The sequence below is a fragment of the Schistocerca gregaria genome, chromosome 4 (genome assembly GCF_023897955.1).
Source record: "Schistocerca gregaria isolate iqSchGreg1 chromosome 4, iqSchGreg1.2, whole genome shotgun sequence".
In the NCBI taxonomy this organism is placed as follows: Eukaryota; Metazoa; Arthropoda; class Insecta; order Orthoptera; family Acrididae; genus Schistocerca; species Schistocerca gregaria.
The window spans coordinates 84154698-84181997 of NC_064923.1; the positions used below are offsets into that span (position 1 = coordinate 84154698).

Below are 27300 nucleotides of genomic sequence, written 5' to 3' on the forward strand. Positions count from 1 at the left end.
TTTTGTGGCGTTTTTTTTTCCTTGTGCAATGAAAACTGCTTATAAAGGAAAAGAGGGAGTCTTGAAGGTGATTATACAAACGTGTCGGCCAATTCTTGCCTGGGACTTTGGAAACGGACCTATCTTTTCTGGGAAGAGGAATACTACCTTTGACTGTTGGATGCACAAGTCCGGAAGAAGAAGGTGGCAGTACGTCTTGTACCAGTGAATAATGACAGTTTGCTCACTGGCCAGATTATGGGCCAAAAGGGAAGACGTAGGCGTTGCTCTCAGGGGTATTTGACTATAAAATGCAGAAACTATGGAATTCTTCTGTGCTTTACAGCAAATGGAATTGTTTGAAGACATTTCGCATGAAACTGAAATACAACCATTCTTTTGGCCACAGGAAGAACATTGTTATATGTATATTGTAGCACCCATGCGCCTTTTGTAAGTAATGATACGGAAACATACTGTATTTTGAAAAAAAAAAGTGTGTAAAATTGTCGCGTGACCATATACGTATAATTTAAGTAACTCAATGTTTCTTCTCGACAGGATCTGTGTGTGTGCCAAATAAAGGATTAAATCGGTATTGTCTCTCCGAACTTGCACGGATTGACCTTCCAACTTATCCTCTTTTAAATCTCCACATAATAACTGACCGGCATTCCCATCACGTTTTCTTCCGATACAAATAACTGTATCTTCATCGCCTCCAACCCTTCATACATTCTCTCCCCTTCTACATACTACAACCCTTCTCTGCTTGTGCTTTCCCCTTCTTCATGACAATATTTCTCATTTGTTTTTCTGTGCACAATTTCCTCTCTATCTGGTTCTCCGGCAGTCAAATGAATGCGAAAAACATGGGAAAAAAATCAAATAAACTGTATTATTTCAAAACCAATCACCATATCCGTTAAAACATATGTCTCTCTATGAGACAATATGATGAATGGCTTTATGGGAAAATATTTCCGATTGCCTGCGGAACCATGATTGTACCCTGGCGTGTACTGCTTCGTTGCAGGAAATCGACGGCCGCGAATGTCTTTTTTCAGGCCTCCAAAAATATGGAAATCTCTTGGGGAGAAATATTGACGGTATGGAAGTAGTGTAAGGGCCTCCCAGCGAAATTTGTGGAGCGTAGACGAAGCAACCTTGACGACATGCTGGCCCGCCTTCAACCGCAAACAGTTTTCTGATTGTGGTGTACATGTATTAACGGTTACACTGATTACTTTTGAAGTAATAAACAAGTTACTTACTTTTTTCAACTGTCTCCTTTCCATTTGAGTGACCCTTATACTTTTATTGTTTTTATTTTTAGATATTCTTGTCCCAAAATCCCTACACGTTAAAGCTGCAGCAAGCGCATCAAATTTCTTCCTCTCGTTCTGAAAATGCTTACAACTTTACAAATGAGATTTATTTTCTCATGTTGTGTAGTCCTGTACCATTTTTAAGTCAGACCTTCTCAGACTGCCTGGAATGAAGATCTGCGTTGTCACATACTGGTCACAGGAGCCTAAAAATACAACACTGATCTGCCGGCCGAGTGGCCGAGCGGTTCTAGGCGCTACAGTATGGAACCACACGATCGCTACGGTCGCAGGTTCGAATCCTTCCTCGGGCTTGGATGTGTGTGATGTCCTTAGGTTAGTTAGGTTTAAGTAGTTCTGAGTTCTAGAGGACTGATGACTTCAGAAGTTTAGTCCCATAGTGCTCAGAGCCATTAGAACAACATCGATCTCTGTTATTTTGTCTATTTAACAGAGCAACATGCCAACTTCTTGGCCCCAACCGCTAATATATCTAGATATACTCCCATCCCGATGACATTACGTTTTTGCATCTGAGTTTTCCTGCTTCCTAAGATTCCTTTCTGCTTGCTTCTCTTACTGTATCAATGTGTTCACCCTCTACAAATAATTATTCAAGTTTTCCACATCACCCTTGGGAGAAATTATGATTTTTTCCCAATACATGAGAAGTTTCCCATACAAAGTTATTATCTGCTCCTATTCCAATTGATGAGATAAGTAAGACATGTCTGTTCCCCAGTTCAGAGCAAATTTCTTCACTCCTACTTCCATATTCCTTAAGAAACGCATCCTTACGTTATTCGCACGTGTCATACTGTTCAATAGCAATACTTACCCAAGAAGTTACTTCCCTCAGACTTTTGAAATAAATTAATACCATCGTTTGTCGATTAGTTCGTAATCTAGACAAAAAAATTTAAGTCATTTCAAAATCCTTTACTATCAACATTACCGGCAGGACCGAATAACAGAAATTGTCAGTCGGCTCGAATACAAAATCACATTCAACAATGTTAGTGCATACTGTAAGTTCTGTAAACACTAGACCTACTATTAAACCAGTCAGCTGATCTACGCGTACACCGAACACCACCACATCCACACGATAAAATACTTCCCCTGAAAATTGTGCACGTTTTTCACTTTTGACAGTAATTTTAAACTCCAAAGCTTCATATTTATTTTTAAAACAGATGCTTAAACTGCTGATACAACCTTTCTCTGCGGAGCATAAACAAGCTGAGATACGGGCGGTTCTATTTTAGGATGACCTGGCGACAGGCTACTAAAATTTCCTGGAGAAAAAGCAGCAAACTTAAATTATTCACTGGAAAAAGCTGGACACATCATTAGGCAAACGATCTTGGGGAGATAATGAGGACAAACGACTCGGAATTCTAGACTGAGCGAAGGCAGGAACATGGAATATGAGAGGTCTGAGGGACAAAGGAGTGGAACCGAATAAAATACTAAAAGAATCTAAACTAGTGTTGTGGTCATAAAAGAAACTAGAAGGGAAAAAGCGGACCGTATTAGGTTTATCTAATAATGCATAGTGGGAGGCATCTAAACATAAGGGCTTGCAGTGATTTAGCAATTTTAGTTAATAGTAAGTGGAAGAATGTGATATCAACTACAGCTACGGCGGTTGGACAAAAATATTTTAGTACTGCAAGAAATACGTCCTAGAACATACGAGGGGTAGTCAAAAGACCGGACTTATTTTTAAAAGCTAAACATTTTCAAACTGTTTACAAAACAACCTTATCTCCTTCAAAATACTCTCCACCACAACTAATACATTTGGTTCACCGGTGCTTCCACTTTTCGAAACCTATTTTGTAGTCGACTTTAGAAATGGTTGAAGCTCCTCCATCTTTTTCTCGACTTCTTCACTGTTGTCAAATCGGTGTCGTTTCATGAGTGGAAACAAGAAAAACTCGCAGACAGTCATGTCAGGCGAGTAAGGTGCATGCAGTTGCAGAGCCATGCCATTTTTAGGCAAAAAGTAACAGATGGCTGTGTGTGCAGGTGCGTTGTTGTGGTGGAAGAACCATTCTCCTGTCTGACACAAATCGGATATTTTTTGACGAACACTGTTGCACAATCTTCTTAAAAATTCCAAATAAAAGGTTCGATTGCCAGTCTGAACTGGGGGAACAAACTCTGAATGAACTACCCCCTTGACATCAGAAAAGCAAATGAGCATTATTTTGATGTTTGATTTGACTTGATGACATTTCTTAGGACAGGGTGATGATGACGTCTTCCATTGGCTTGACTTGTTCCGGGGTCGTAAACATAGCACAATAAGTCATCACTAGTAATGACCTCTGACAGAAAATCTGGATCAGTTTCAAGCTGTTGTTTCAAAGCGCGACGTGTTTCAGCTGGATGTTCCTTTTGATTGTCAGTCAGAAGCCTAGGAAAAAACGTGGCAGCAACACTTTTCATTTCCAAATCTTCCGTTACAATTCGCTGAACTGAGCTCCAAGAAAACCCAGTAATCTCCGACAGTTCATTAATTGTCTGTCGATGGTCTGTGAACACAAGCTATCGAATCTTTCCAGATTTGTCGTCGATTCGGACAGTTGATGGACGTCCAGAACAAAGTATGTCAACAATCGAGAAGTCGCCATTTTGAAATCGAGCAAACCAATGGTACACTTGAGTTTTTCTCACAGCCTCATCTTGGTAAGCTCTTTTCAACATTAAAACAATTTCAGTAGTATTTTTACTGAGTAGAAAACAAAATTTCATGGTTGCGTGTTGTTCAGTTAAGCTTGCCATCATAATAAACGAAACAAGAACGAAACACCCCTAGCAAAAACAATCACTGCAGATGAACAGAACAAGTCAGGTCAACAACACAGGCGGCACTCATCTGGCTATGAGCTGCAGTATATACATCTAGCGGCAGATATGCGTACTACGGAAGCTACGACCACGGCAATGTTATTCCGATTCTCTTTTTTTCTTTGTTGGAGTGGGTGCTCCCTCGTAAATCCAGATGGTGGCCAAGCCTACAGGTTGTGCTGTTGTATTTCACCATGAACGGCACATATTCAATGTCTTCAGCAAGTCTCAGTGGTGGTCAGAACAGTGGTTTGAGCACACTATTATGAGGCTAAGTGACTTCGAACGTGGTTTTCGTATTGTGGGTGCAACTTTAACCAAGGTAGGCAAAGTGTTCGGTGTTTCAAGAGGCACCATATCGAAGATTTAAGTCAGATATGGAGAAAGCAGGAAAGCACCATTCGCTAAGTCACCAAGCGAATCAAAGTGCCTAATGCGCATCGGTACATTGCCAATTGGGAACTGTGGCGGTGTGTCTCCGTGCTGGATCTGAAACGCTAATTCCCTACTCTGCCCTTGACTGACTCACTCAGCCTCAACTCTCATGCGTTCCGCAGAATGTTAAATTTTCCCGAGTCGAAATAATGGCTAGTGCACACTCACTGAGGGATGGAGTGACGTGCACAATGCTCTGCCCGTAAAAATTCTCGCAGGAATATGAACTATTGCTTTACATCTGTCGCCAAGATACGTGAAGCGTACCACCCTCACTTCGCAGAAATAAGGGCCTCAAAGTCTTCGCTATTTTTCCACACACAGGTGTAGCCCGCTGTGAGACAAGACAGCTCTGTTAATTTAGTTCTCAAAAATGCTTTTATATGATGTGACTTTCCCCACCATGTCTCTTCAATGTAACACAGTATGGCTTCAGCCAACCACTTCCTCATTATAGGTGAATTTTTATTTTTATTGCCGGGTCGCTGTCGAGCTACTTACCCATGGTCTCCGCTGTGTTTATTTAAAATTATTGTATTGTTATCGCCTTATTTCTTTCTGCGTTGCAGCTAGGCCTTCTTTTGTTTATGCTAAGTGTGGTTTCTCAATGCTGTTAGCCATGTGCACAGTCCGTCTCCAAACTGTCTTCACTTTATTTTAATTACGCATGCCCCTGTCGTTATAAGGGTAGATATTGTTATGTTATTCGGTTCATGAGATTATTGCATTTGCTTCCTGTTAACAATATAGAGTAATTTTCTGGGGATTGTATTCTGTATCGTAATTATGAAGCTCATGTAAGGTCCGAAACATGCGGACGCCTTACAACTGCACAGCTGAATGTCGCACGCTCGAACCCAGACAGCACCAAGCAGGGATATGCAGAATGAGCAGGAATTCCAAAACCACTCATTGGTGATGAACAAGCCCGCAACAGGGAAACGTTGTGCCGAAGCCATAAATCCTGGACTACGGGGCAGCGGAAGAATGTCTTCTTTCTTATCATTTTCAGCTTCTGGCTGAGCTTACGAACCAACAGTGAAACATGCCGGGGGCTCAGTGGCGATTTGCTCACCCATATCGTGTCATTCCGAGGGGTCCACAACTACTCTACAGCTTCGTATTACAGTCAATTGTTCTGCGACCATTTAGGCGGATCAGCTTCACCCCATGTTAGAATGTTTATTCTGCAATGGCAATGCTGTGTTTCTAGAGGAAGGGTCCTCTATCCACACAGCTTACATAGAGCAGAACTGATTTTGTGAGGACAAGGATGATGACTTGACACATCTGCCATGACAACCACAATCACTTTATCCCAATATCACTGAGACTTTTTGGTATGCTTTGGACAGAAGGGTACATTGTCGTTCACCTACGCCCTCCCCCCCCCCCCTCCCCCACCCGCCTTTGTTGTTACCTGAACTTGCCACTACTTTGCTGGGAAAATGATGTAAGATTCCCTAAAAAACCATACATGAATACATTGGGAGACTAATGGATGATATTTGCGTGGCAGCGGCTATCCTAACCATATTAGACATGGTAATGTGTTGTGTTTTGGGTTTTCCATATTTTTGTCCAAACCCTGCATATATACAGGGTACGTCATCAACAACTGCTACCAACAATAACTCCATAAGTGTGATAGTAGCTGAAAAGTTCATGGGACGAAAGTTGCATGGGACAAGGGGGGCCATAATATGATGTTGGTTTTTTTTGTTGCTAGGTGGGGTCACATCAGAGTCAGCTTTGCTTTTAAATGGAGGCTATAGTTTGGCAATTATTTTCTGATTGCAGCTATCGAGACGAATTCAATGACATGTAACAGTGAGGTCTTTGATTCTCAATGAAGGTCAAAGAAATGAATGTCCATTTACAGTAAGTGTTTCGAAGTGATGACCATTGAATTGCAATGCTGCAATTTTCTTATCATGGACTGAGGGTATTCCTTATCACTTTGGCATTCATTGAAGCACATGCTCTGACAATTCTGTCTCACATATCTTCAGGTGTAGTTGGAATGTCTTTATAAACAATGTCTTTCACGAATCCCCACAAGAAAAAATCCAGAGGTGCCAAGTCTGTTGAACAAGCTGGTCACGACACATCTCCTCCGCATCCAATCCAATGATTTGGGAATTGTCTCTGGAACTTATTTTTAGCCATCAGTGAAAAATATGCCGGACATCCGTTGTGTTGATACCTCATTCTGTTCCTTGTCCCTGAAGGTATTTCTTCCAATAGCAGACCTAATGTTTCTAGCAGGAATGTGGTGTACTTCTACCATTAAGATTTTCTTCGATGGAATAAGGATCTATAATTCTGTTCTCTAGACTCCCACACCATACATTCACCCACCATGGTTTTTGGTGTGCAACTTGCTGCAGCCAATATGTATTTTCAGTTGGCCAGTAGTGTATGTTCTGCAAATTAACATTTCCACAGTTTGTGAATGTAGACTTGTCAGTAAATAAAATAAAATAAATATATGTGTCATCCCCCTGAATCTGAAGATGAGCCCACCAGCACAGTTCAGTGCGATGCATACAATCTGTACCAGTTTATTCTTGGTAGAGACTGATGTGGGAAGGTTGATATTTATGGGAACATGGAACATGAACAATACTACCTTGGCTCATGCCAGATTCCCTTGCAATCTGACATGGATTAACACAAAGATCTCGAACCACAGTGGCGAGAGTACCAATTTATGATTTCTCGTTAGTGACTTTCCTTTTCTCGATATGTTTCTGATGCGTTAAAGCATCAAAGAAACGAACGTCATTTTATGGTCCTAGTTGTCTCATGCAACATTTGTTCCACAGAATTTTCAGCTACTATCATACTTTCAGACTTATTCTAAATAGCTATAGTTAGTGACGCTTACATAAGACAACTCTTACATGCAAAGTCAGGGTAGACAGTAGTTATTTCACTGTAACTGGTTTATAAGCACTAGAAGAAGGGACGAAAGAAGACTACTTGAAATTCTATAATCGCCTCCAAAAGGAGTCAAATAAGGTAAATAAGACAGACCACGTGACCTAAACTTAAGAACATTAAGTCAACCAGTGCCAGAAGTCGTTGGTACTTTATGACAACAAATCATTAATGATGATGGCTAGGAGCTAAGTCACTTCGCCACATACAAACAACTGAAAATACGTAATTCATTTTTTAGCGAAAAAAGACATTCATGAATATACACAGATTGCAGGAGGTTATAAGACAATAATAGATTATTTTTTAGTAAATTGAAAAATTGGGAGTCAAGAACAAGGTGTAAGTGTGTATAGAGGAAAATATATATTACCAGACCACCTGCTCTTAGTTCGACCTATAACTGTAACGATACAATGGAAGAAATTTGCTAAAAGGAAACTAATTTCTTGAGAAGAAGTATTCAAAGTATATTTACTATAGAAAGAATGTATTAAAAAACGTCATCAGCTCAGATTCCAGGAATACTTAGTAAAAAATTCGAACTGCAGGTGATGTGGAAGCAGTGTGTAGCAATATATATGACTGTACAGAAAGAGCAGCTTTTGAAGTAGTTGGTAAAATAGAAAAGTTAACAATGAAAGTGGGTTCAAGATGTGGAAGAGGCTGTGAAGAAAAAAAAACGCTTGTCAACTCATTCAAATAACACAAAAAAGAGCAAAAATGTAAGGAAAAGCGAAACGATGCTACGTACATCATACGAAAAGAACATCAAATTAATTACAAATATCGAACATGATATAAACGAAAAGCAGGAAATTGCAGACAAAATACTAAAGAACTCAGAAAGAAATAGTGTTAGAACTAATGTAGTTAATAAAGAATGGACGATTCATAAGTAAAACTATTTTTAGTACTATGAAACCGCTACAATAAATAAACAATACCTATGAACCTATTATGAGATGATAGTTGATTCAGTGACATTAGATGAATTTCAACAGATCCTGCAAAGTTTGAAAAGATGCTAAAGTTGTGGCCCAGATGGAATAAATTCTGAAGTATAGAGGGACTGTGTGCGAACGACGATTGCTGTATTGATTTAATAAGAGCTGGCGACGTTATAAAATTCCTTATCATTGGAAAATCCCAGATATAGTTTCTATTTTTAAAAAGACCAAAGAAATGAATTTGATAATGAAGGTCATATAAGTTTCACAAATATAGTTTATAAAGTTTACTCAAAAGTGATAAACAATTCTTGGCAGTAATAAAATATGTATGTTTCAGAGAAGAGGAAAGTGGGTTCACAAAATGATACTATTGCAGTGATAATATTTTTAGCATTAAGAGAACATAAGAAAAATAGTGAGAACGCAATGTTGCTTTCGTTGATTACAGAACAACCTTTGACTTGGTCATTAGAAATAGACTAGGGACAATAATATATAAGTGTGGATACCCTACTAATATTATACAGATAACCAGAACCATATATAAAAATACCAAAATAATAAAAAATACAGGCACTCAAAAAACACATAAGATAATGAATCAGCGTATCAGACAGAGATGTAGCGTGTCATCGACTCTTTTTACATCTGTGTTGAAACTGGAAGAATCTCCATTAAGGTGTAAGGCTGAAAAGGAACTACCATCTAAATACTATGCTCTATGCAGATGATGGTGTTCAAAATAGTTCAAATGGCTCTGAGCACTATGGGACTTAACATCTGAGGTCATCAGTCCCCTAGAACTTTGAACTACTTGAACCTAACTAACCTAAGGACATCACACACATCCTTGCCTGAGGCAGGATTCGAACCTGCGACCTTAGCAGGTGCGCGGTTCCGGACTGAAGCGCCTAGAACCGCTCGGCCACCGTGGCCTGCAGATGATGGTGTGATTGCATTACAAAATATAGAGATAGATATACGTTCTGTGTATAAGATATATACTCCTGGAATTTGAAATAAGAACACCGTGAATTCATTGTCCCAGGAAGGGGAAACTTTATTGACACATTCCTGGGGTCAGATACATCACATGATCACACTGACAGAACCACAGGCACATAGACACAGGCAACAGAGCATGCACAATGTCGGCACTAGTACAGTGTATATCCACCTTTCGCAAGCAATGCAGGCTGCTATTCTCCCATGGAGACGATCGTAGAGATGCTGGATGTAGTCCTGTGGAACGGCTTGCCATGCCATTTCCACCTGGCGCCTATGTTGGACCAGCGTTCGTGCTGGACGTGCAGACCGCGTGAGACGACGCTTCATCCAGTCCCAAACATGCTCAATGGGGGACAGATCCGGAGATCTTGCTGGCCAGGGTAGTTGACTTACACCTTTTAGAGCACGTTGGGTGGCACGGGATACATGCGGACGTGCATTGTCCTGTTGGAACAGCAAGTTCCCTTGCCGGTCTAGGAATGGTAGAACGATGGGTTCGATGACGGTTTCGATGTACCGTGCACTATTCAGTGTCCCCTCGACGATCACCAGAGGTGTACGGCCAGTGTAGGAGATCGCTCTCCACACCATGATGCCGGGTGTTGGCCCTGTGTGCCTCGGTCGTATGCAGTCCTGATTGTGGCGCTCAACTGCACGGCGCCAAACACGCATACGACCATCATTGGCACCAAGGCAGAAGCGACTCTCATCGCTGAAGACGACACGTCTCCATTCGTCCCTCCATTCACGCCTGTCGCGACACCACTGGAGGCGGGCTGCACGATGTTGGGGCGTGAGCGGAAGACGGCCTAACGGTGTGCGGGACCGTAGCCCAGCTTCATGGAGACGGTTGCGAATGGTCCTCGCCGATACCCCAGGAGCAACAGTGTCCCTAATTTGCTGGGAAGTGGCGGTGTGGTCCCCTACGGCACTGCGTAGGATCCTACGGTCTTGGCGTGCATCCGTGCGTCGCTGCGGTCCGGTCCCAGGTCGACGGGCACGTGCACCTTCCGTCGACCACTGGCGACAACATCGATGTACTGTGGAGATCTCACACCCCACGTGTTGAGCAATTCGGCGGTACGTCCACCCAGCCTCCCGCATGCCCACTATACGCTCTCGCTCAAAGTCCGTCAACTGCACATACGGTTCACGTCCACGCTGTCGCGGCATGCTACCAGTGTTAAAGACTGCGATGGAGCTCCGTATGCCACGGCAAACTGGCTGACACTGACGGGGGCGGTGTACAAATGCTCCGCAGCTAGCGCCATTCGACGGCCAACACCGCGGTTCCTGGTGTGTCCGCTGTGCCGTGCGTGTGATCATTGCTTGTACAGCCCTCTCGCAGTGTCCGGAGCAAGTATGGTGGGTCTGACACACCGGTGTCAATGTGTTCTTTTTTCCATTTCCAGGAGTGTATGAGTTGGTATTTAGAAATTAAAAATATCTGGTACTAAAATAAAAATTGTCCACTACAGAAAATCGATCTAAGATTACTGAAAACAAGATACTCGAGCAAGTCCCCAGTTTTGGTTGTTTACGCAGTGATATGCCTGGAAATAGTCAAAGATATAGACAGAAAACTAAAAAAATTCAGCATATATGTGGAACTATGAAAAAACTTCAGAAAATAAAGTTAGCGAAGTTCCATAATTAAAAGGGCAGTTACTGTGCTATTTTATGGCAGCCAATCCCATATTGAGGAAAAAATATGTAAAAATAACGCACAGTATGAAGAAATGAGATTTTTAAGAATTGTCAAAAGCTTCTCAAAGAGGTAACATATAAAACAATGACACCTGGGCAGAAATGGGTTTTACAATGTAAATGAGGGGATTGAGCTGTACAGACAACATTTTAAATGGATGAGTTTGATAGAATTCCAGTTTTCATTAACAAGTACTAGTCCTCAGGAACAAAAGATGAACAGGGTCTGAGAAAGAAATGGAGTGAAGTATGTGAAGTCAGAACAGGTACATTGCCTAAGCCCTGATGTGTAGAAGAAGACATATTTGACAGAATTAACCTTTTGTTACACTTTCTCAATGTTCTGAGTCAATTCATCTATCCATTGTTTGCTTTTATGAACTACCCTTTTGATTTCCTCTGTTAATTAACTTTTTACATTCTCTAAGGGCTTTTCACAGTTTACCTCAATCTGATGCTTCTTTTCCCCTTGGCATTGCTTTGTAACAACTGGCAATCATTATCCCACAACCGCTTTAAATGTGAAGTATACGCTTCTGTTTGTGCATTAATTACAGATTTAAAGTTTTTAAGATCACCATTCAAGCTACTAATTCTACCAGATGTTGTTTGAGCTCACATATCTAATTACGAGATTGTGGACCAATGTTATTATTGAGAACACTAGTGAAATGAAGCAAAATATGAATTAGCTGTCTTTAACATACATAATTTCTCTATAGTACCATTAACCATAAAAATTAACGCTGCAAGCACTTCTTGCATGCTTTCTTGTATATTCTCATCCTTTGCCACTTCCATCCTTTCCTTTACAGGAAAAATAAACGTAACGGCAACTTCCTTTCTTTCCTGCTCGTTTCCATCACAGTAACTTATGGAAACTAAACTAGAATAACGAAATTCATGAAACCGATTATAATACGAACTAAAACTATCGCTAATAGTTGCAACCACTGGTGAACTCTGTTTCAATTTTACCTCTGAACTGGAAATAATTGCTGTAAACTTTCAATAGGAATTCTTGAGGGTGTTTTTGTTCTGTCGCTGCAACTACAAGAATTCACCGATTTTCTTGCTTTATTAGTTTAGATTGGATTAGATTCAGTTGTCGTTCCATGGACCAAAAAATGAGATGATTTTCGTGAGTGTAGAAAGTGTCAGAAAGGATAACATAAAAACATGAAACATGATTATAATAGTTACTGCCCTGATCATTTGTCAGGAGATAGTCGAACAACTAGTATTTGCAGAATTAACACACTGTCAGAATGAAACAATGTTATGCACTATTAATAAATTTATCATACATAAAATGCCTAATCTTGACTGTTGTGACCATAAGTTGTCAAAAACTGAAATCTAACAGATATTTTTACTTAAGCTGGCTAAACAGTTTCTGTTAAGATATTCACCTATGGAGTATTATAAGTTGCGTATCAAAAAGTCTTTCAAGCTCTGTTTAAACCATGCTTTATCAGAAACCAAGTTTTTAATGGTTGCTGGCAATTTATTGGAAATGTGTATTACTGAATATTGGACCCCTTTTTGAACCAAGGTAAGTGGCTTTAGGTTTTTATGTAGATTGTTCTCATTTCTATTATTGATACTATGTATTGAGCTACTGGTTGGAAATAGACATGTATTACTTGCAGCAAATTTCATTAATATATATATATATATATATATATATATATATATATATATATATATATATATATACTGAGTTGCAGAGGTTAGAATATGAAGTTTGTTGAACAGGTTTTCACAAGATGTTCCTGAATTTACACCACAAATGATTCTTATCACATGCTTTTGCACCCTAAATACTTTTGTTTTTCCTGCCAATTTTTGTGTATTATTAGTTTGAATCAGAGGCTGTCTGCATGAATTAAGTACATTAAAATTTGGTCCCTGGCTGCCTGTTTTATCAATGTGATTGTCATTTTTAGCCTGTCTCTGAACATCCTTTTTTCTGCCCTCCATACCCCTAAAAACTGCTGATCTGTGACTGTAAACACTGATACTTTACCACTTGTGACAGTGATCCCCACCCCCCCTTATTTGCCATTAGCTCAGACAAGTTTCCCTTCCCTTTTCTGTGGAGGTGAAGGCTATGCCTAGTATAGTCCCACCTGTTGATACAGTCAACAAGACAACGCCCATATGAGAACCCATATCTGATCCAACAGCTGTTCCACCTCTAAATTAACTCTCCTAACAGAAGATTTTAAATGAGGCCAGTTATGGCGCCTTAGAACAGACACAAGCTTAACACCAGTATGTCACGTTGCTGAAGCTATCTTTGCAAGGTCACTCTCAATTGAATAACTAGGGTTTCTATGTATGCTGTTGCCCGCCCCACCCGCCATTATCAAGGTGTGTTCCTTTTGTGAAGTCTTTACAAAGTGAACCTACATCCTGTATCACCTGACCGAGACATGCACTAGGTTTAAAAAATACTTGTGACCTGGTAACCTGACCCTAATTCATCATGCTACAGTTGGCTAACACCTATATCATGTGAACTACCTAACAGCAAAACTTTCTTCTTCTTCACAGATTTTTCTGATTTCTTAGTTTTCAAACGCTTTTTGAAAGTTTGTTGTGTCCTGTCTACTCCTACACCTATTTGTGGCTCATCAGTTTCCACCTGTGATAACAAGTGAAACCTGCTTTCCACATTCACAACCACACTGTCTGAGAACGTCATATTCCTATTTCTTCTATAACCTGTTGTCAGTTTCCAGCTCTCTTTTTCCCTTCTGCGCCCTTAACCTTTCCAGATCTTGTTTAGCTTTATCTAGTTCCGCCTGAAGGGCAGCAATCTTCTTCTCCTGTTCCATTATCTTTCTATCTCTACAGCAAATCCTACACAACCAATGAGCCTTGTTTATTTCCCCAATTACCACGTCGCTACAGTCACCCATGTGAAAGAAACTGCAACAACCCTAACACCACAACCCGGACTACCAATCCTGTGGCAAGTGAAACACTTCTCACTCATGACAAAGAAATTTTAGCTTCAGTCTGAGTTAAAACAAGAGTAACTACCTGATTAATATATTAAGTTTCTTAGAAAGTTTAGGCATTAAGTTCGGATGCTAATTCGAAACTTTTGGTGAAACAAAAACGATATAACGTGTATTGTTTTGTTTACGTGACGAAACAAAAAGTAAACATACAGTGGTGTGCGAAAAAGTGTGCTGCGAAGAACATAAGAAACGCATATCGGTGCAGAACAACTAAAAATTAGACCACAACTATCAGCGTCTAAAGCAGAAAAACATCTGCGAAGTGCTAGCAGACAGTATTTTACGACGTGAGCGAAAATCACCATAAGTACAAACCAATATATTGTTAACCAACAGTTTTTCGATCTTAAAACAAATCAAAATGTAAATCAAGTAGATACAGGCCACAGCTGATGCTTTATCTAATTAAATCGAAATGCGTCTGGTGTAAAAAAAAATGATGCAATTTTGTAGTTGCAACGACATAACAAAGACACCATTAAAATTCGTAAATTAACTACGGACAATATGGCCACACAAATGAAGATTTCAATAGGTAACCTTCTAATTTATATTTCCTCACCACCTCGTCATTCTAGAATGCTAGGTTGACTGACCACACTGAAACGCAAAACTTTGCTCTCCTTCACTGCCACTGAAGTGTCACACGCTTCCATCCTGGCAGTTGTTTTAATACTAGCAAGCGGCAAACGAAATAAATTCAACTTTCGCTGCCTGCGACAGATGTTACGCTTTGTCACTGCCAAGTGCCAGATTGCGCGAGTGCGTCACCTCTCTCATGAGCCACCCTGCCACTCAGCTGCAGAACCCCCATTCCAGCCGTCTGACGCTACAGTGCCTTTTCCGTGGTATGACTGATGCCTGCCAGCCACATCATACATAGCAAAACCATTTCGCCAGATGACTCTTCTTTTCTTCTAACATGCCAACAGTTCTTCACTTCATGCGTCAATGACATTGTTTTATTCTTATTTTCTTTTTTTTCGTTGGCCTCCAGCGATGGTTGGATTTGGTGAACAGTGTTAAAGAGCGTACACAACACCGCAATATTAATTTGATTCCACATATAATAGTGCCTAAGCAAAAGAAAAAAAATATGTTTCTAACACTCCACAAGTATATATCTTACAAATTTTAGTTTGAAAACTCAACAACAAGTATAAAGTAACAATAGTAAGAATAATTCAGGTCTTAAAGCAACGAAGCAGTACGTTCCAGGAAGGAAACTGTGCAACTGTATTTGATGATCGGGTTTACCCAGCGCCGACAAAGCGGCGCCTGGAGGCAAGTAAGCTTACGTGATGGTAACTGGGAACCAAATAGCTTTCACGCGTCTCGTAATGATGGAAATTTACCAGTAGTTGTGACCTGCCCTTAGGCCAGATATATAGAACCTTCTAGAATGTTCTACAACCTTTCAGTGACGTTCGAAGGTAGTATAAACAAGGGGTCAGGAGGACCGTTCAGGCAGGCGCTGGTAAATCGAGAGCCGCATAGCATACCGGCACAGCCTCTGTGACGTTCCATGGCAGATGTATGGACTTTGAAAGATTTGCTAGCCTCGGGTCTTCTACAACCAGGGATATAGATTCCATACAATGAGATTCAACTGATGCCACTAGAGAGTTTTCAGTTGTCAACATTTACATTCAAAACTTTTTCCTTAAAACATTTACTTTATTTGCTGGCGATTCATCAAGATCATTGACACATTTAATCACACTAGGCACGCGTAAAATAGTTGCCAGGAAATAACTGATGGAAAATTACTTTTAATAAATGTGAATTTATTTCTAAAAGCTTTCCCAAAACAGATTTAAAATTATAAGCAGAAAAGCATCCTCGAAATATCAAGTTACAGTTTTATTTAGAGGCAAACAACAATATAATCTGTACGAGCCTTCGGGCTCAGAATCTAGCCTTTCAACACGGCTACAGTCATGACCACTCACTACAACCAGCAGCAAGTAGCGGCCCCAGCCAGCAGCGGTCCCGGCCAGTAACCAGCAATGGACCCAGCCAGCAGCCAGCAGCGCTCCCAGTCAGCAGCGGTCCCTGCCAGCAGCAGTCCCAGCGAGGACCAGCAGCCAGCAGCGGTCCAGCCGGGAGCCAGCAGCGGTTCCATCCAGCAGCCAGAAACCAGCAGCAGTCCCAGACACCAGCCAGCAGCGGTCCCAGGAAGCAGCCAGCAGCGGTCCCAGGCAGCAGCCAGCAGCGGTCCCCGTCAGCAGCGGTCCTGGCCAGCAGCCAGCAGTGGTCCCAGCCAACAGTGGTTCCACCCAGTAGCCAGCAGCGGTCCCAGCCAGCAGCCAGCAGCGCTCCCAGGCAGCAGTCGTCCCCACCAGCAGCGGTCCCGGACAGCAGCCAGCAGCAGTCCCAGCCAGCAGCGATCCCCACCAGCAGCGGTCCTGGCCAGCAGCCAGCAGCGCTCCCAGCCAGTAGCCAGCAGCCAGCAGCGGTCCCAGCCGGCAGCCAGCAGCGGTTCCATCCAGCAGCCAGCAACCAGCAGCAGCCCCAGGCAGCAGTCAGCAGCGGTTCCAGCCAGCAGCCAGCAGCGGTCCCCACCAGCAGCGGTCCTGGCCAGCAGCCAGCAGTGGTCCCAGCCAGCAGCCAGGAGCGTTTCCATCCGGCAGCCAGCAGCCAGCAGTGGTCCCAGCCAGCAGCCAACAGCCAGCAACAGTCCCAGCCAGCAGCGGTCCCCGTCAGCAGCGGTCCTGGCCAGCAGCCAGCAGTGGTCCCAGCCAGCAACCAACAGACAGCAACGGTCCCAGCCAGCAGTGGTCCCCGCCAGCAGCGGTCCTGGCCAGCAGCCAGCAGCGGTCCCAGCCAACAGTGGTTCCATCCAGTAGCCAGCAGCGGTCCCAGCCAGCAGCCAGCAGCGCTCCCAGGCAGCAGTCGTCCCCACCAGCAGCGGTGCCGGACAGCAGCCAGCAGCGGTCCCAGCCGGCAGCCAGCAGCGGTTCCATCCAGCAGCCAGCAACCAGCAGCAGCCCCAGCCAGCAGTCAGCAGCGGTTCCACCCAGCAGCCAGCAGCTGTCCCAGCCAGCAGCGGTCCCTAACAAAAGTGGTTCTGGCCAGTAGCCAGCAGTACTCCCAGCCAGCAGCCAGCAGCGTTCCCAGCCAGCAGCCAGCAGCGTTTTCATCTGGCAGCCAGCAGCCAGCAGCGGTCCTCGCCAGCAGTGGTCCCAGGCAGCAGCAGTTCCTTACAGCAGCCAGCAGCGATCCCAGCCAGCAGCTAGCAGCGATTCCAGCTAGCAGCACTTCCATCCAGCATCCAGCAGCTGTCCCAGTCAGCAGCGGTCCCTGCCAAAAGTGGTCCCGGTCAGTAGCCAGCAGTGGTCCCGGCCAGCAGCCAGCAACCAGCAACGGTTCCATCCAGCAGCCAGCAGGTATCCCGGCCAGCAGCCAGCAGCGTTCCCAGCCAGCAGCCAGGAGCGTTTCCATCCGGCAGCCAGCAGCCAGCAGTGGTCCCAGCCAGCAGCCAACAGCCAGCAATGGTCCCAGCCAGCAGCGGTCCCCGCCAGCAGCGGTCCTGGCCAGCAGCCAGCAGCGGTCCCAGCCAACAGTGGTTCCATCCAGTAGCCAGCAGCGGTCCCAGCCAGCAGCCAGCAGCGCTCCCAGGCAGCAGTCGTCCCCACCAGCAGCGGTCCCGGACAGCAGCCAGCAGCGGTCCCAGCCAGCAGCGATCCCCACCAGCAGCGGTCCTGGCCAGCAGCCAGCAGCGCTCCCAGCCAGTAGCCAGCAGCCAGCAGCGGTCCCAGCGGGCAGCCAGCAGCTGTTCCATCCAGCAGCCAGCAACAAGCAGCAGCCCCAGCCAGCAGTCAGCAGCGGTTCCAGCCAGCAGCCAGCAGCGGTCCCCACCAGCAGCGGTCCTGGCCAGCAGCCAGCAGTGGTCCCAGCCAGCAGCCAACAGCCAGCAACGGTCCCAGCCAGCAGCGGTCCCCGCCAGCAGCGGTCCTGGCCAGCAGCCAGCAGCGCTCCCAGCCACTAGCCAGCAGCCAGCAGCAGTCCCAGCCAGCAGCCAGCAGCGGTTCCATCCAGCAGCCAGCAACCAGCAGCAACCCCAGCCAGCAGTCAGCAGCGGTTCCAGCCAGCAGCCAGCAGCGGTCCCCACCAGCAGCGGTCCTGGCCAGCAGCCAGCAGTGGTCCCAGCCAGCAGCCAACAGCCAGCAACGGTCCCAGTCAGCAGCGGCCCCGCCAGCAGCGTTCCTGGCCAGCAGCCAGCAGCGGTCCCAGCCAACAGTGGTTCCATCCAGTAGCCAGCAGCGGTCCCAGCCAGCAGCCAGCAGTGCTCCCAGGCAGCAGTCGTCCCCACCAGCAGCGGTCCCGGACAGCAGCCAGCAGCGGTCCCAGCCAGCAGCGATCCCCACCAGCAGTGGTCCTGGCCAGCAGCCAGCAGCGCTCCCAGCCAGTAGCCAGCAGCCAGCAGCGGTCCCAGCCGGCAGCCAGCAGCGGTTCCATCCAACAGCCAGCAACCAGCAGCAGCCCCAGGCAGCAGTCAGCAGCGGTTCCAGCCAGCAGCCAGCAGCGGTCCCCACCAGCAGCGGTCCTGGCCAGCAGCCAGCAGCAATCCCGGCCAGTAGCCAGCAGCCAGTAGCGGTCCCAGCCGGCAGCCAGCAGTGGTTCCATCCAGCAGCCAGCAACCAGCAGCAGCCCCAGCCAGCAGTCAGCAGCGGTCCCAGACAGCAGCCAGCAGCGGTCCCAGGCAGCAGCCAGCAGCAGTCCCCATCAGCAGCGGTCCTGGCCAGCAGCCAGCAGTGGTCCCAGCCAGCAGCCAGCAGCGGTCCTAGCCAGCAGCGGTCCCAGCCAGCAGCCAGCAGCCACCAGCGGTCTCCACCAGCAGCAGTCCTGGCTGGCCAGCAGCCTGCAGCGCTCCCAGCCAGTAGCCAGCAGCCAGCAGCGCTCCCAGCCAGCAGCCAGAAGCCAGCAGAGTTTCCATCCAGCAGCCAGCAGCCAGCAGGCAGCAGCGGTCTCAGCCAGTAGCGGTCGCAGCCAGCAGCAGTCCCAGCCAGCAGCCAGCAGCGTTCCCAGCCAGCAGCCAGCAGCGTTTTCATCTGGCAGCCAGCAGCGGTCCCGGCCAGCAGCCAGCAGCGGTCCTCGCCAGCAGTGGTCCCAGGCAGCAGCAGTTCCTTACAGCAGCCAGCAGCGATCCCAGCCTGCAGCCAGCAGCGATTCCAGCTAGCAGCGCTTCCATCCAGCAGCCAGCAGCTGTCCCAGTCAGCAGCGGTCCCTGCCAAAAGTGGTCCCGGCCAGTAGCCAGCAGTGGTACCGGCCAGCAGCCAGCAACCAGCAACGGTTCCATCCAGCAGCCAGCAGGTATCCCGGCCAGCAGCCAGCAGCGTTCCCAGCCAGCAGCCAGGAGCGTTTCCATCCGGCAGCCAGCAGCCAGCAGTGGTCCCAGCCAGCAGCCAGCAGCCAGCAACGGTCCCAGCCAGCAGCGGTCCCCGCCAGCAGCGGTCCTGGCCAGCAGCCAGCAGCGGTCCCAGCCAACAGTGGTTCCATCCAATAGCCAGCAGCGGTCCCAGCCAGCAGCCAGCAGCGCTCCCAGGCCGCAGTCGTCCCCACCAGCAGCGGTCCCAGACAGCAGCCAACAGCCAGCAACGGTCCCAGCCAGCAGCGATCCCCACCGGCAGCGGTCCTGGCCAGCAGCCAGCAGCGCTCCCAGCCAGTAGCCAGCAGCCAGCAGCAGTCCCTGCCGGCAGCCAGCAGCGGTTCTATCCAGCAGCCAGCAACCAGCAGCAGCCCCAGCCAGGAGTCAGCAGCGGTTCCAGCCAGCAGCCAGCAGCGGTCCCCACCAGCAGCGGTCCCAGCCAGCAGCCAGCAGCGCTCCGAGGCAGCAGTCGTCCCCACCAGCAGCGGTCCCAGACAGCAGCCAGCAGTGGTCCCAGCCAGCAGCGATCCCCACCAGCAGCGGTCCTGGCCAGCAGCCAGCAGCGCTCCCAGCCAGTAGCCAGCAGCCAGCAGCGGACCCAGCCGGCAGCCAGCAGCGGTTCCATCCAACAGCCAGCAACCAGCAGCAGCCCCAGGCAGCAGTCAGCAGCGGTTCCAGCCAGCAGCCAGCAGCGGTCCCCACCAGCAGCGGTCCTGGCCAGCAGCCAGGAGCAATCCCAGCCAGTAGCCAGCAGCCAGTAGCAGTCCCAGCCGGCAGCCAGCAGTGGTTCCATCCAGCAGCCAGCAACCAGAAGCAGCCCCAGCCAGCAGTCAGCAGCGGTCCCAGACAGCAGCCAGCAGCGGTCCCAGGCAGCAGCCAGCAGCAGTCCCCATCAGCAGCGGTCCTGGCCAGCAGCCAGCAGTGGTCCCAGCTAGCAGCCAGCAGCGGTCCTAGCCAGCAGCGGTCCCAGCCAGCAGCCAGCAGCCACCAGCGGTCTCCACCAGCAGCGGTCCTGGCTGGCCAGCAGCCTGCAGCGCTCCCAGCCAGTAGCCAGCAGCCAGCAGCGCTCCCAGCCAGCAGCCAGAAGCCAGCAGAGTTTCCATCCAGCAGCCAGCAGCCAGCAGGCAGCAGCGGTCCCAGCCAGTAGCGGTCGCAGCCAGCAGCAGTCCCAGCCAGCAGCCAGCAGCGTTCCCAGCCAGCAGCCAGCAGCGTTTTCATCTGACAGCCAGCAGCCAGCAGCGGTCCCGGCCAGCAGCCAGCAGCGTTTTCATCTGGCAGCCAGCAGCCAGCAGCGGTCACGGCCAGCAGCCAGCAGCGGTCCTCGCCAGCAGTGGTCCCAGGCAGCAGCAGTTCCTTACAGCAGCCAGCAGCGATCCCAGCCAGCAGCCAGCAGCGATTCCAGCTCGCAGCGCTTCCATCCAGCAGCCAGCAGCTGTCCCAGTCAGCAGCGGTCCCTGCCAAAAGTGGTCCCGGCCAGTAGCCAGCAGTGGTCCCGGCCAGCAGCCAGCAACCAGCAATGGTTCCATCCAGCAGCCAGCAGGTATCCCGGCCACCAGCCAGCAGCGTTCCCAGCCAGCAGCCAGGAGCATTTCCATCCGGCAGCCAGCAGCCAGCAGTGGTCCCAGCCAGCAGCCAACAGCCAGCAACGGTCCCAGCCAGCAGCGGTCCCCGCCAGCAGCGGTCCTGGCCAGCAGCCAGCAGCGGTCCCAGCCAACAGTGGTTCCATCCAGTAGCCAGCAGCGGTCCCAGCCAGCAGCCAGCAGCGCTCCCAGGCAGCAGTCGTCCCCACCAGCAGCGGTCCCAGACAGCAGCCAACAGTCAGCAACGGTCCCAGCCAGCAGCAATCCCCACCGGCAGCGGTCCTGGCCAGCAGACAGCAGCGCTCCCAGCCAGTAGCCAGCAGCCAGCAGCGGTCCCTGCCGGCAGCCAGCAGCGGTTCCATCCAGCAGGCAGCAACCAGCAGCAGCCCCAGCCAGGAGTCAGCAGCGGTTCCATCCAGCAGCCAGCAGCGGTCCCCACCACCAGCGGTCCTGGCCAGCAGCCAGCAGTGGTCCCAGCCAGCAGCCAACAGCCAGCAACGGTCCCAGCCAGCAGCGGTCCCCGCCAGCAGCGGTCCTGGCCAGCAGCCAACAGCGGTCCCAGCCAACAGTGGTTCCATCCAGTAGCCAGCAGCGGTCCTGGCCAGCAGCCAGCAGTGGTCCCAGACAGCAGCCAACAGCCAGCAACGGTCCCAGTCAGCAGCGGTCCCCGCCAGCAGCGGTCCTGGCCAGCAGCCAGCAGCGCTCCCAGGCAGCAGTCGTCCCCACCAGCAGCGGTCCCGGACAGCAGCCAGCAGCGGTCCCAGCCAGCAGCGATCCCCACCAGCAGCGGTCCTGGCCAGCAGCCAGCAGCGCTCCCAGCCAGTAGCCAGCAGCCAGCAGCGGTCCCAGCCGTCAGCCAGCAGCGGTTCCTTCCAGCAGCCAGCAACCAGCAGCAGCCCCAGCCAGCAGTCAGCAGCGGTTCCAGCCAGCAGCCAGCAGCGGTCCCCACCAGCAGCGGTCCTGGCCAGCAGCCAGCAGTGGTCCCAGCCAGCAGCCAACAGCCAGCAACGGTCCCAGCCAGCAGCGGTCCCCGCCAGCAGCGGTCCTGGCCAGCAGCCAACAGCGGTCCCAGCCAACAGTGGTTCCATCCAGTAGCCAGCAGTGGTCCCAGCCAGCAGCCAGCAGCGCTCCCAGGCAGCAGTCGTCCCCACCAGCAGCGGTCTCGGACAGCAGCTAGCAGCGATCCCAGCCAGCAGCGATCCCCACCAGCAGCAGTCCTGGCCAGCAGCCAGCAGCGCTCCCAGCCAGTAGCCAGCAGCCAGCAGCGGTCCCAGCTGGCAGCCAGCAGCCATTCCATCCAGCAGCCAGCAACAAGCAGCAGCCCCAGCCAGCAGTCAGCAGCGGTTCCAGCCAGCAGCCAGCAGCGGTCCCAGCCGGCCCCCAGCAGCGGTTCCATCCAGCAGCCAGCAACCAGCAGCAGCCCCAGCCAGCAGTCAGCAGCGGTTCCAGGCAGCAGCCAGCAGCGGTCCCCACGAGCAGCGGTCCTGGCCAGCAGCCAGCAGCAATCCCAGCCAGTAGCCAGCAGTCAGTAGCGGTCCCAGCCGGCAGCCAGCAGTGGTTCTATCCAGCAGCCAGCAACCAGCAGCAGCCCCAGCCAGCAGTCAGCAGCGGTCCCAGACAGCAGCCAGCAGCGGTACCAGGCAGCAGCCAGCAGCGGTCCCAGGCAGCAGCGGTCCTGGCCAGCAGCCAGCAGTGGTCCCAGCCAGCAACCAGCAGGCGGTCCTAGCCAGCAGCGGTCCCAGCCAGCAGCCAGCAGCCATCAGCGGTCTCCACCAGCAGCGGTCCTGGCTGGCCAGCAGCCTGCAGCGCTCCCAGCCAGTAGCCAGCAGCCAGCAGCGCTCCCAGCCAGCAGCCAGAAGCCAGCAGAGTTTCCATCCAGCAGCCAGCAGCCAGCAGGCAGCAGAGGTCCCAGCCAGTAGCGGTCGCAGCCAGCAGCAGTCCCAGCCAGCAGCCAGCAGCGTTCCCAGCCAGCAGCCAGCAGCGTTTTCATCTGGCAGCCAGCAGCCAGCAGCGGTCACGGCCAGCAGCCAGCAGCGGTCCTCGCCAGCAGTGGTCCCAGGCAGCAGCAGTTCCTTACAGCAGCCAGCAGCGATCCCAGCCAGCAGCCAGCAGCGATTCCAGCTCGCAGCGCTTCCATCCAGCAGCCAGCAGCTGTCCCAGTCAGCAGCGGTCCCTGCCAAAAGTGGTCCCGGCCAGTAGCCAGCAGTGGTCCCGGCCAGCAGCCAGCAACCAGCAACGGTTCCATCCAGCAGCCAGCAGGTATCCCAGCCAGCAGCCAGCAGCGTTCCCAGCCAGCAGCCAGGAGCGTTTCCATCCGGCAGCCAGCAGCCAGCAGTGGTCCCAGCCAGCAGCCAACAGCCAGCAACGGTCCCAGCCAGCAGCGGTCCCCGCCAGCAGCGGTCCTGGCCAGCAGCCAGCAGCGGTCCCAGCCAAGAGTGGTTCCATCCAATAGCCAGCAGCGGTCCCAGCCAGCAGCCAGCAGCGCTCCCAGGCAACAGTCGTCCCCACCAGCAGCGGTCCCAGACAGCAGCCAGCAGCGGTCCCAGCCAGCAGCGATCCCCACCAGCAGCGGTCCTGGCCAGCAGCCAGCAGCGCTCCCAGCCAGTAGCCAGCAGCCAGCAGCGGTCCCTGCCGGCAGCCAGCAGCGGTTCCACCCAGCAGCCAGCAACAAGCAGCAGCCCCAGCCAGCAGTCAGCAGCGGTTCCAGCCAGCAGCCAGCAGCGGTCCCCACCAGCTGCAGTCCCAGCCAGCAGCCAGCAGCGCTCCCAGGCAGCAGTTGTCCCCACCAGCAGCGGTCCCGGACAGCAGCCAGCAGCGGTCCCAGCCAGCAGCGATCCCCACCAGCAGTGGTCCTGGCCAGCAGCCAGCAGCGCTCCCAGCCAGTAGCCAGCAGCCAGCAGCGGTCCCAGCCGGCAGCCAGCAGCGGTTCCATCCAGCAGCCAGCAACCAGCAGCAGCCCCAGCCAGCAGTCAGCAGCGGTTCCAGCCAGCAGCCAGCAGTGGTCCCCACCAGCAGCTTTCCTGGCCAGCAGCCAGCTTTGGTCCCAGCCAGCAGCCAACAGCCAGCAACGGTCCTAGCCAGCAGCGGTCCCCGCCAGCAGCGGTCCTGGCCAGCAGCCAACAGCAGTCCCAGCCAACAGTGGTTCCATCCAGTAGCCAGCAGCGGTCCCAGCCAGCAGCCAGCAGCGCTCCCAGGCAGCAGTCGTCCCCACCAGCAGCGGTCCCAGACAGCAGCCAGCAGCGGTCCCAGCCAGCAGCGATCCCCACCAGCAGCGGTCCTGGCCAGCAGCCAGCAGTGGCCCCAGACAGCAGCCAACAGCCAACAACGGTCCCAGTCAGCAGCGGTCCCCGCCAGCAGCGGTCCTGGCCAGCAGCTAGCATCACTCCGAGCCAGTAGCCAGCAGCCAGTAGCGGTCCCAGCCGGTAGCCAGCAGTGGTTCCATCCAGCAGCCAGCAACCAGCAGCAGCCCCAGCCAGCAGTCAGCAACGGTCCCAGACAGCAGCCAGCAGCGGTCCCAGGCAGCAGCCAGCAGCAGTCCACATCAGCAGCGGTCCTGGCTGGCCAGCAGCCTGCAGCGCTCCCAGCCAGTAGCCAGCAGCCAGCAGCGCTCCCAGCCAGCAGCCAGAAGCCAGCAGAGTTTCCATCCAGCAGCCAGCAGGCAGCAGCGGTCCCAGCCAGTAGCGGTCGCAGCCAGCAGCAGTCCCAGCCAGCAGCCAGCAGCGGTCCCAGCCAGCAACCAGCAGCCAGCAGCGGTTCCATCCAGCAGCCAGCAACCAGCAGCGGTTCCACCCAGCAGCCAGCAGCTGTCCCAGCCAGCAGCGGTCCCTAACAAAAGTGGTTCTGGCCAGTAGCCAGCAGTAGTCCCGGCCAGCAGCCAGCAACCAGCAATGGTTCCATCCAGCAGCCAGCAGCCAGCAGGTATCCCGGCCAGCAGCCAGCAGCGTTCCCGGCCAGCAGCCAGCAGCGTTTTCATCTGGCAGCCAGCAGCCAGCAGCGGTCCCGGCCAGCAGCCAGCAGCGGTCCTCGCCAGCAGAGGTCCCAGGCAGCAGCAGTACCTTACAGCAGCCAGCAGCGATCCCAGCCAGCAGCCAGCAGCGATTCCAGCTAGCAGCACTTCCATCCAGCAGCTGTCCCAGTGAGCAGCGGTCCCTGCCAAAAGTGGTCCCGGCCAGTAGCCAGCAGTGGTCCCGGCCAGCAGCCAGCAACCAGCAACGGTTCCATCCAGCAGCCAGCAGGTATCCCGGCCAGCAGCCAGCAGCGTTCCCAGCCAGCAGCCAGGAGCGTTTCCATCCGGCAGCCAGCAGCCAGCAGTGGTCCCAGCCAGCAGCCAGCAGCGGTCCCCGCCAGCAGCGGTCCAGGCCAGCAGCAGTTCCATACAGCAGTCAGCAGCGATCCCAGCCTGCAGCCAGCAGCGATCCCAGCCAGCAGCCAGGAGCGATCCCAGTCAGCAGCGGTCTCAGCCAGCAGCGGTCCCTGCCAGCAGTGGTCCCAGCTAGCAGCCAGCAGTAACAGTGGCCCCGGCTCCATTCACAATAGCAGCAGCTATAGTGTTCCAGCTAGCCATCGCGGCGCCAGCAGCATGGGACTCTGGTCCTCGTCTTCATCTGGCTTGGTCTGTCTTCGTCCGTCTTTGTCCGCCCCGGTCCACGGTTTTCTTCCTCTCCTTTCCGTCCTGTGCTGTTTTAGTTCATCCTTGTCGTCATGTCAGCCCCCACCTCCACTGCCATTGCTACCACACTGCCATAGTGTATATTTCGCCCTCCAGCACCACCACTACCACCACTACATGGTGTGCCTAGTCGCTCCCCTTCTTTCCATACTTCCTAACGCTCCCTTCACCCTCGCTCTTTGTCGCCCCCTCCCCAGCTTCTTCCCCTCGCTCCTCTTCCTCTGATCCTTTCCCCCCCCACTCCCCCAGCCTGTCACTGTAGCTCCAGCTAAGGTGGTGGACTGTCGGACCACTGCCAATGCCCCAGCTGTCCCCATAGCCTTCGCCACCACCATCGCCATTGCCGTCGCCGTCGACATTGCTGTCACCTTCACCGTCACCATCTCCGGCGATGACTGCTGTGTGCATGCTGGGACCTGCCACTTCCCGATCCTCTTGTCACCACCCACCCTTCGGCCGCCCTTAAACGCCCTAGTGGCACCGCCACCTCCTAGAGATAAGACCGTACCCCATCCTCCTCCCCCCCCCAGGATGGATGGATGTCTCCTCGCTTGGCGCTGCCCCCTCCGTCTCCTCCTCCTCCTCCCCTCCCTCTTCCTAAAAGTACATCCTCTCTCGTCCCGATCCTTCCCTCCTTGAGGCCTGGAACCTTTCCTGGAGCCCCCATCTCCCTCATCACTCTCAGAGGAGACTCAGTTCTCATCTCCTTCACCAGCCCCACCCTCCATACTGACATCCTGTCCCTCATCCCCAACACCTGTTTTAGCCCTAAAGCCTCCCTCACCCCTGCTCCTTTCCCGTCTCCTACCTGCGAAACCCCAACCCCTGCGTCGCCCACCGACCCTCACCACTCGGCTTAGTACGACAATCACAGAGGAGGCGATGTTGGTGGAGCTCAAGGTGCATCCCTCGCTGGGTGCGGGCAGTCCGCCGCATCTTTTACTCCATCGGCCCCACCCGCCTTTGTGGGTTTTCTCAGAGGATGCCCCCTACATTGACGACCTTCTGAAGGAGGGTGCCCTCCTCTTCCATCAGAAATACAAGGTTGACCCCTTCCGTTCCCCTCCTCAATCCTTCCACTGCCAGAGGTGTCTTCGCGACAATGTGCACTCAGCAGTTGAGTGCCGCGAGGCCCCCACCTGCCCGCATTGTAAACAAATACACTTCCTCCATCAGTGCCCTAACCTACAGTCCCCTCCCTCCTGTAATACCTGCAATCTCCTGCATCCCACCTATTCCCAGAAATGTAAGGCCCGACCCCCTCTGACCACCCCTGAACTCACCGTCCCTGTCCACCCTCTGGCAATTCCCTTCGTCCCCCTCCCACCACTGTGCACATCATCAGGTTCCTTACCAATGTACTGCAATATGTCAACCCATTCCAGCACCTCACACCCTCCAACAGATATCCCTCGCGGCCCGTTCCACCTTTCACC

The 27300-nt window shown here is 51.2% G+C and overlaps 1 protein-coding gene across 1 annotated transcript; it reads left to right on the forward strand.

The window, feature by feature from the left end:
* Positions 1 to 421: 421 nt before the first annotated feature.
* On the forward strand, positions 422 to 25704 carry LOC126267609 (mucin-19-like). Its single transcript, XM_049972910.1, has 11 exons — positions 422 to 432; positions 16183 to 18064; positions 18109 to 19213; positions 19306 to 19912; positions 19970 to 20758; positions 20845 to 21432; positions 21542 to 22723; positions 22767 to 23100; positions 23193 to 24163; positions 24247 to 24782; positions 25070 to 25704. The coding sequence occupies exons 1-11, from the start codon at positions 422 to 424 to the stop codon at positions 25702 to 25704; spliced, it is 8640 nt and encodes a 2879-aa protein (XP_049828867.1).
* Positions 25705 to 27300: the final 1596 nt, after the last annotated feature.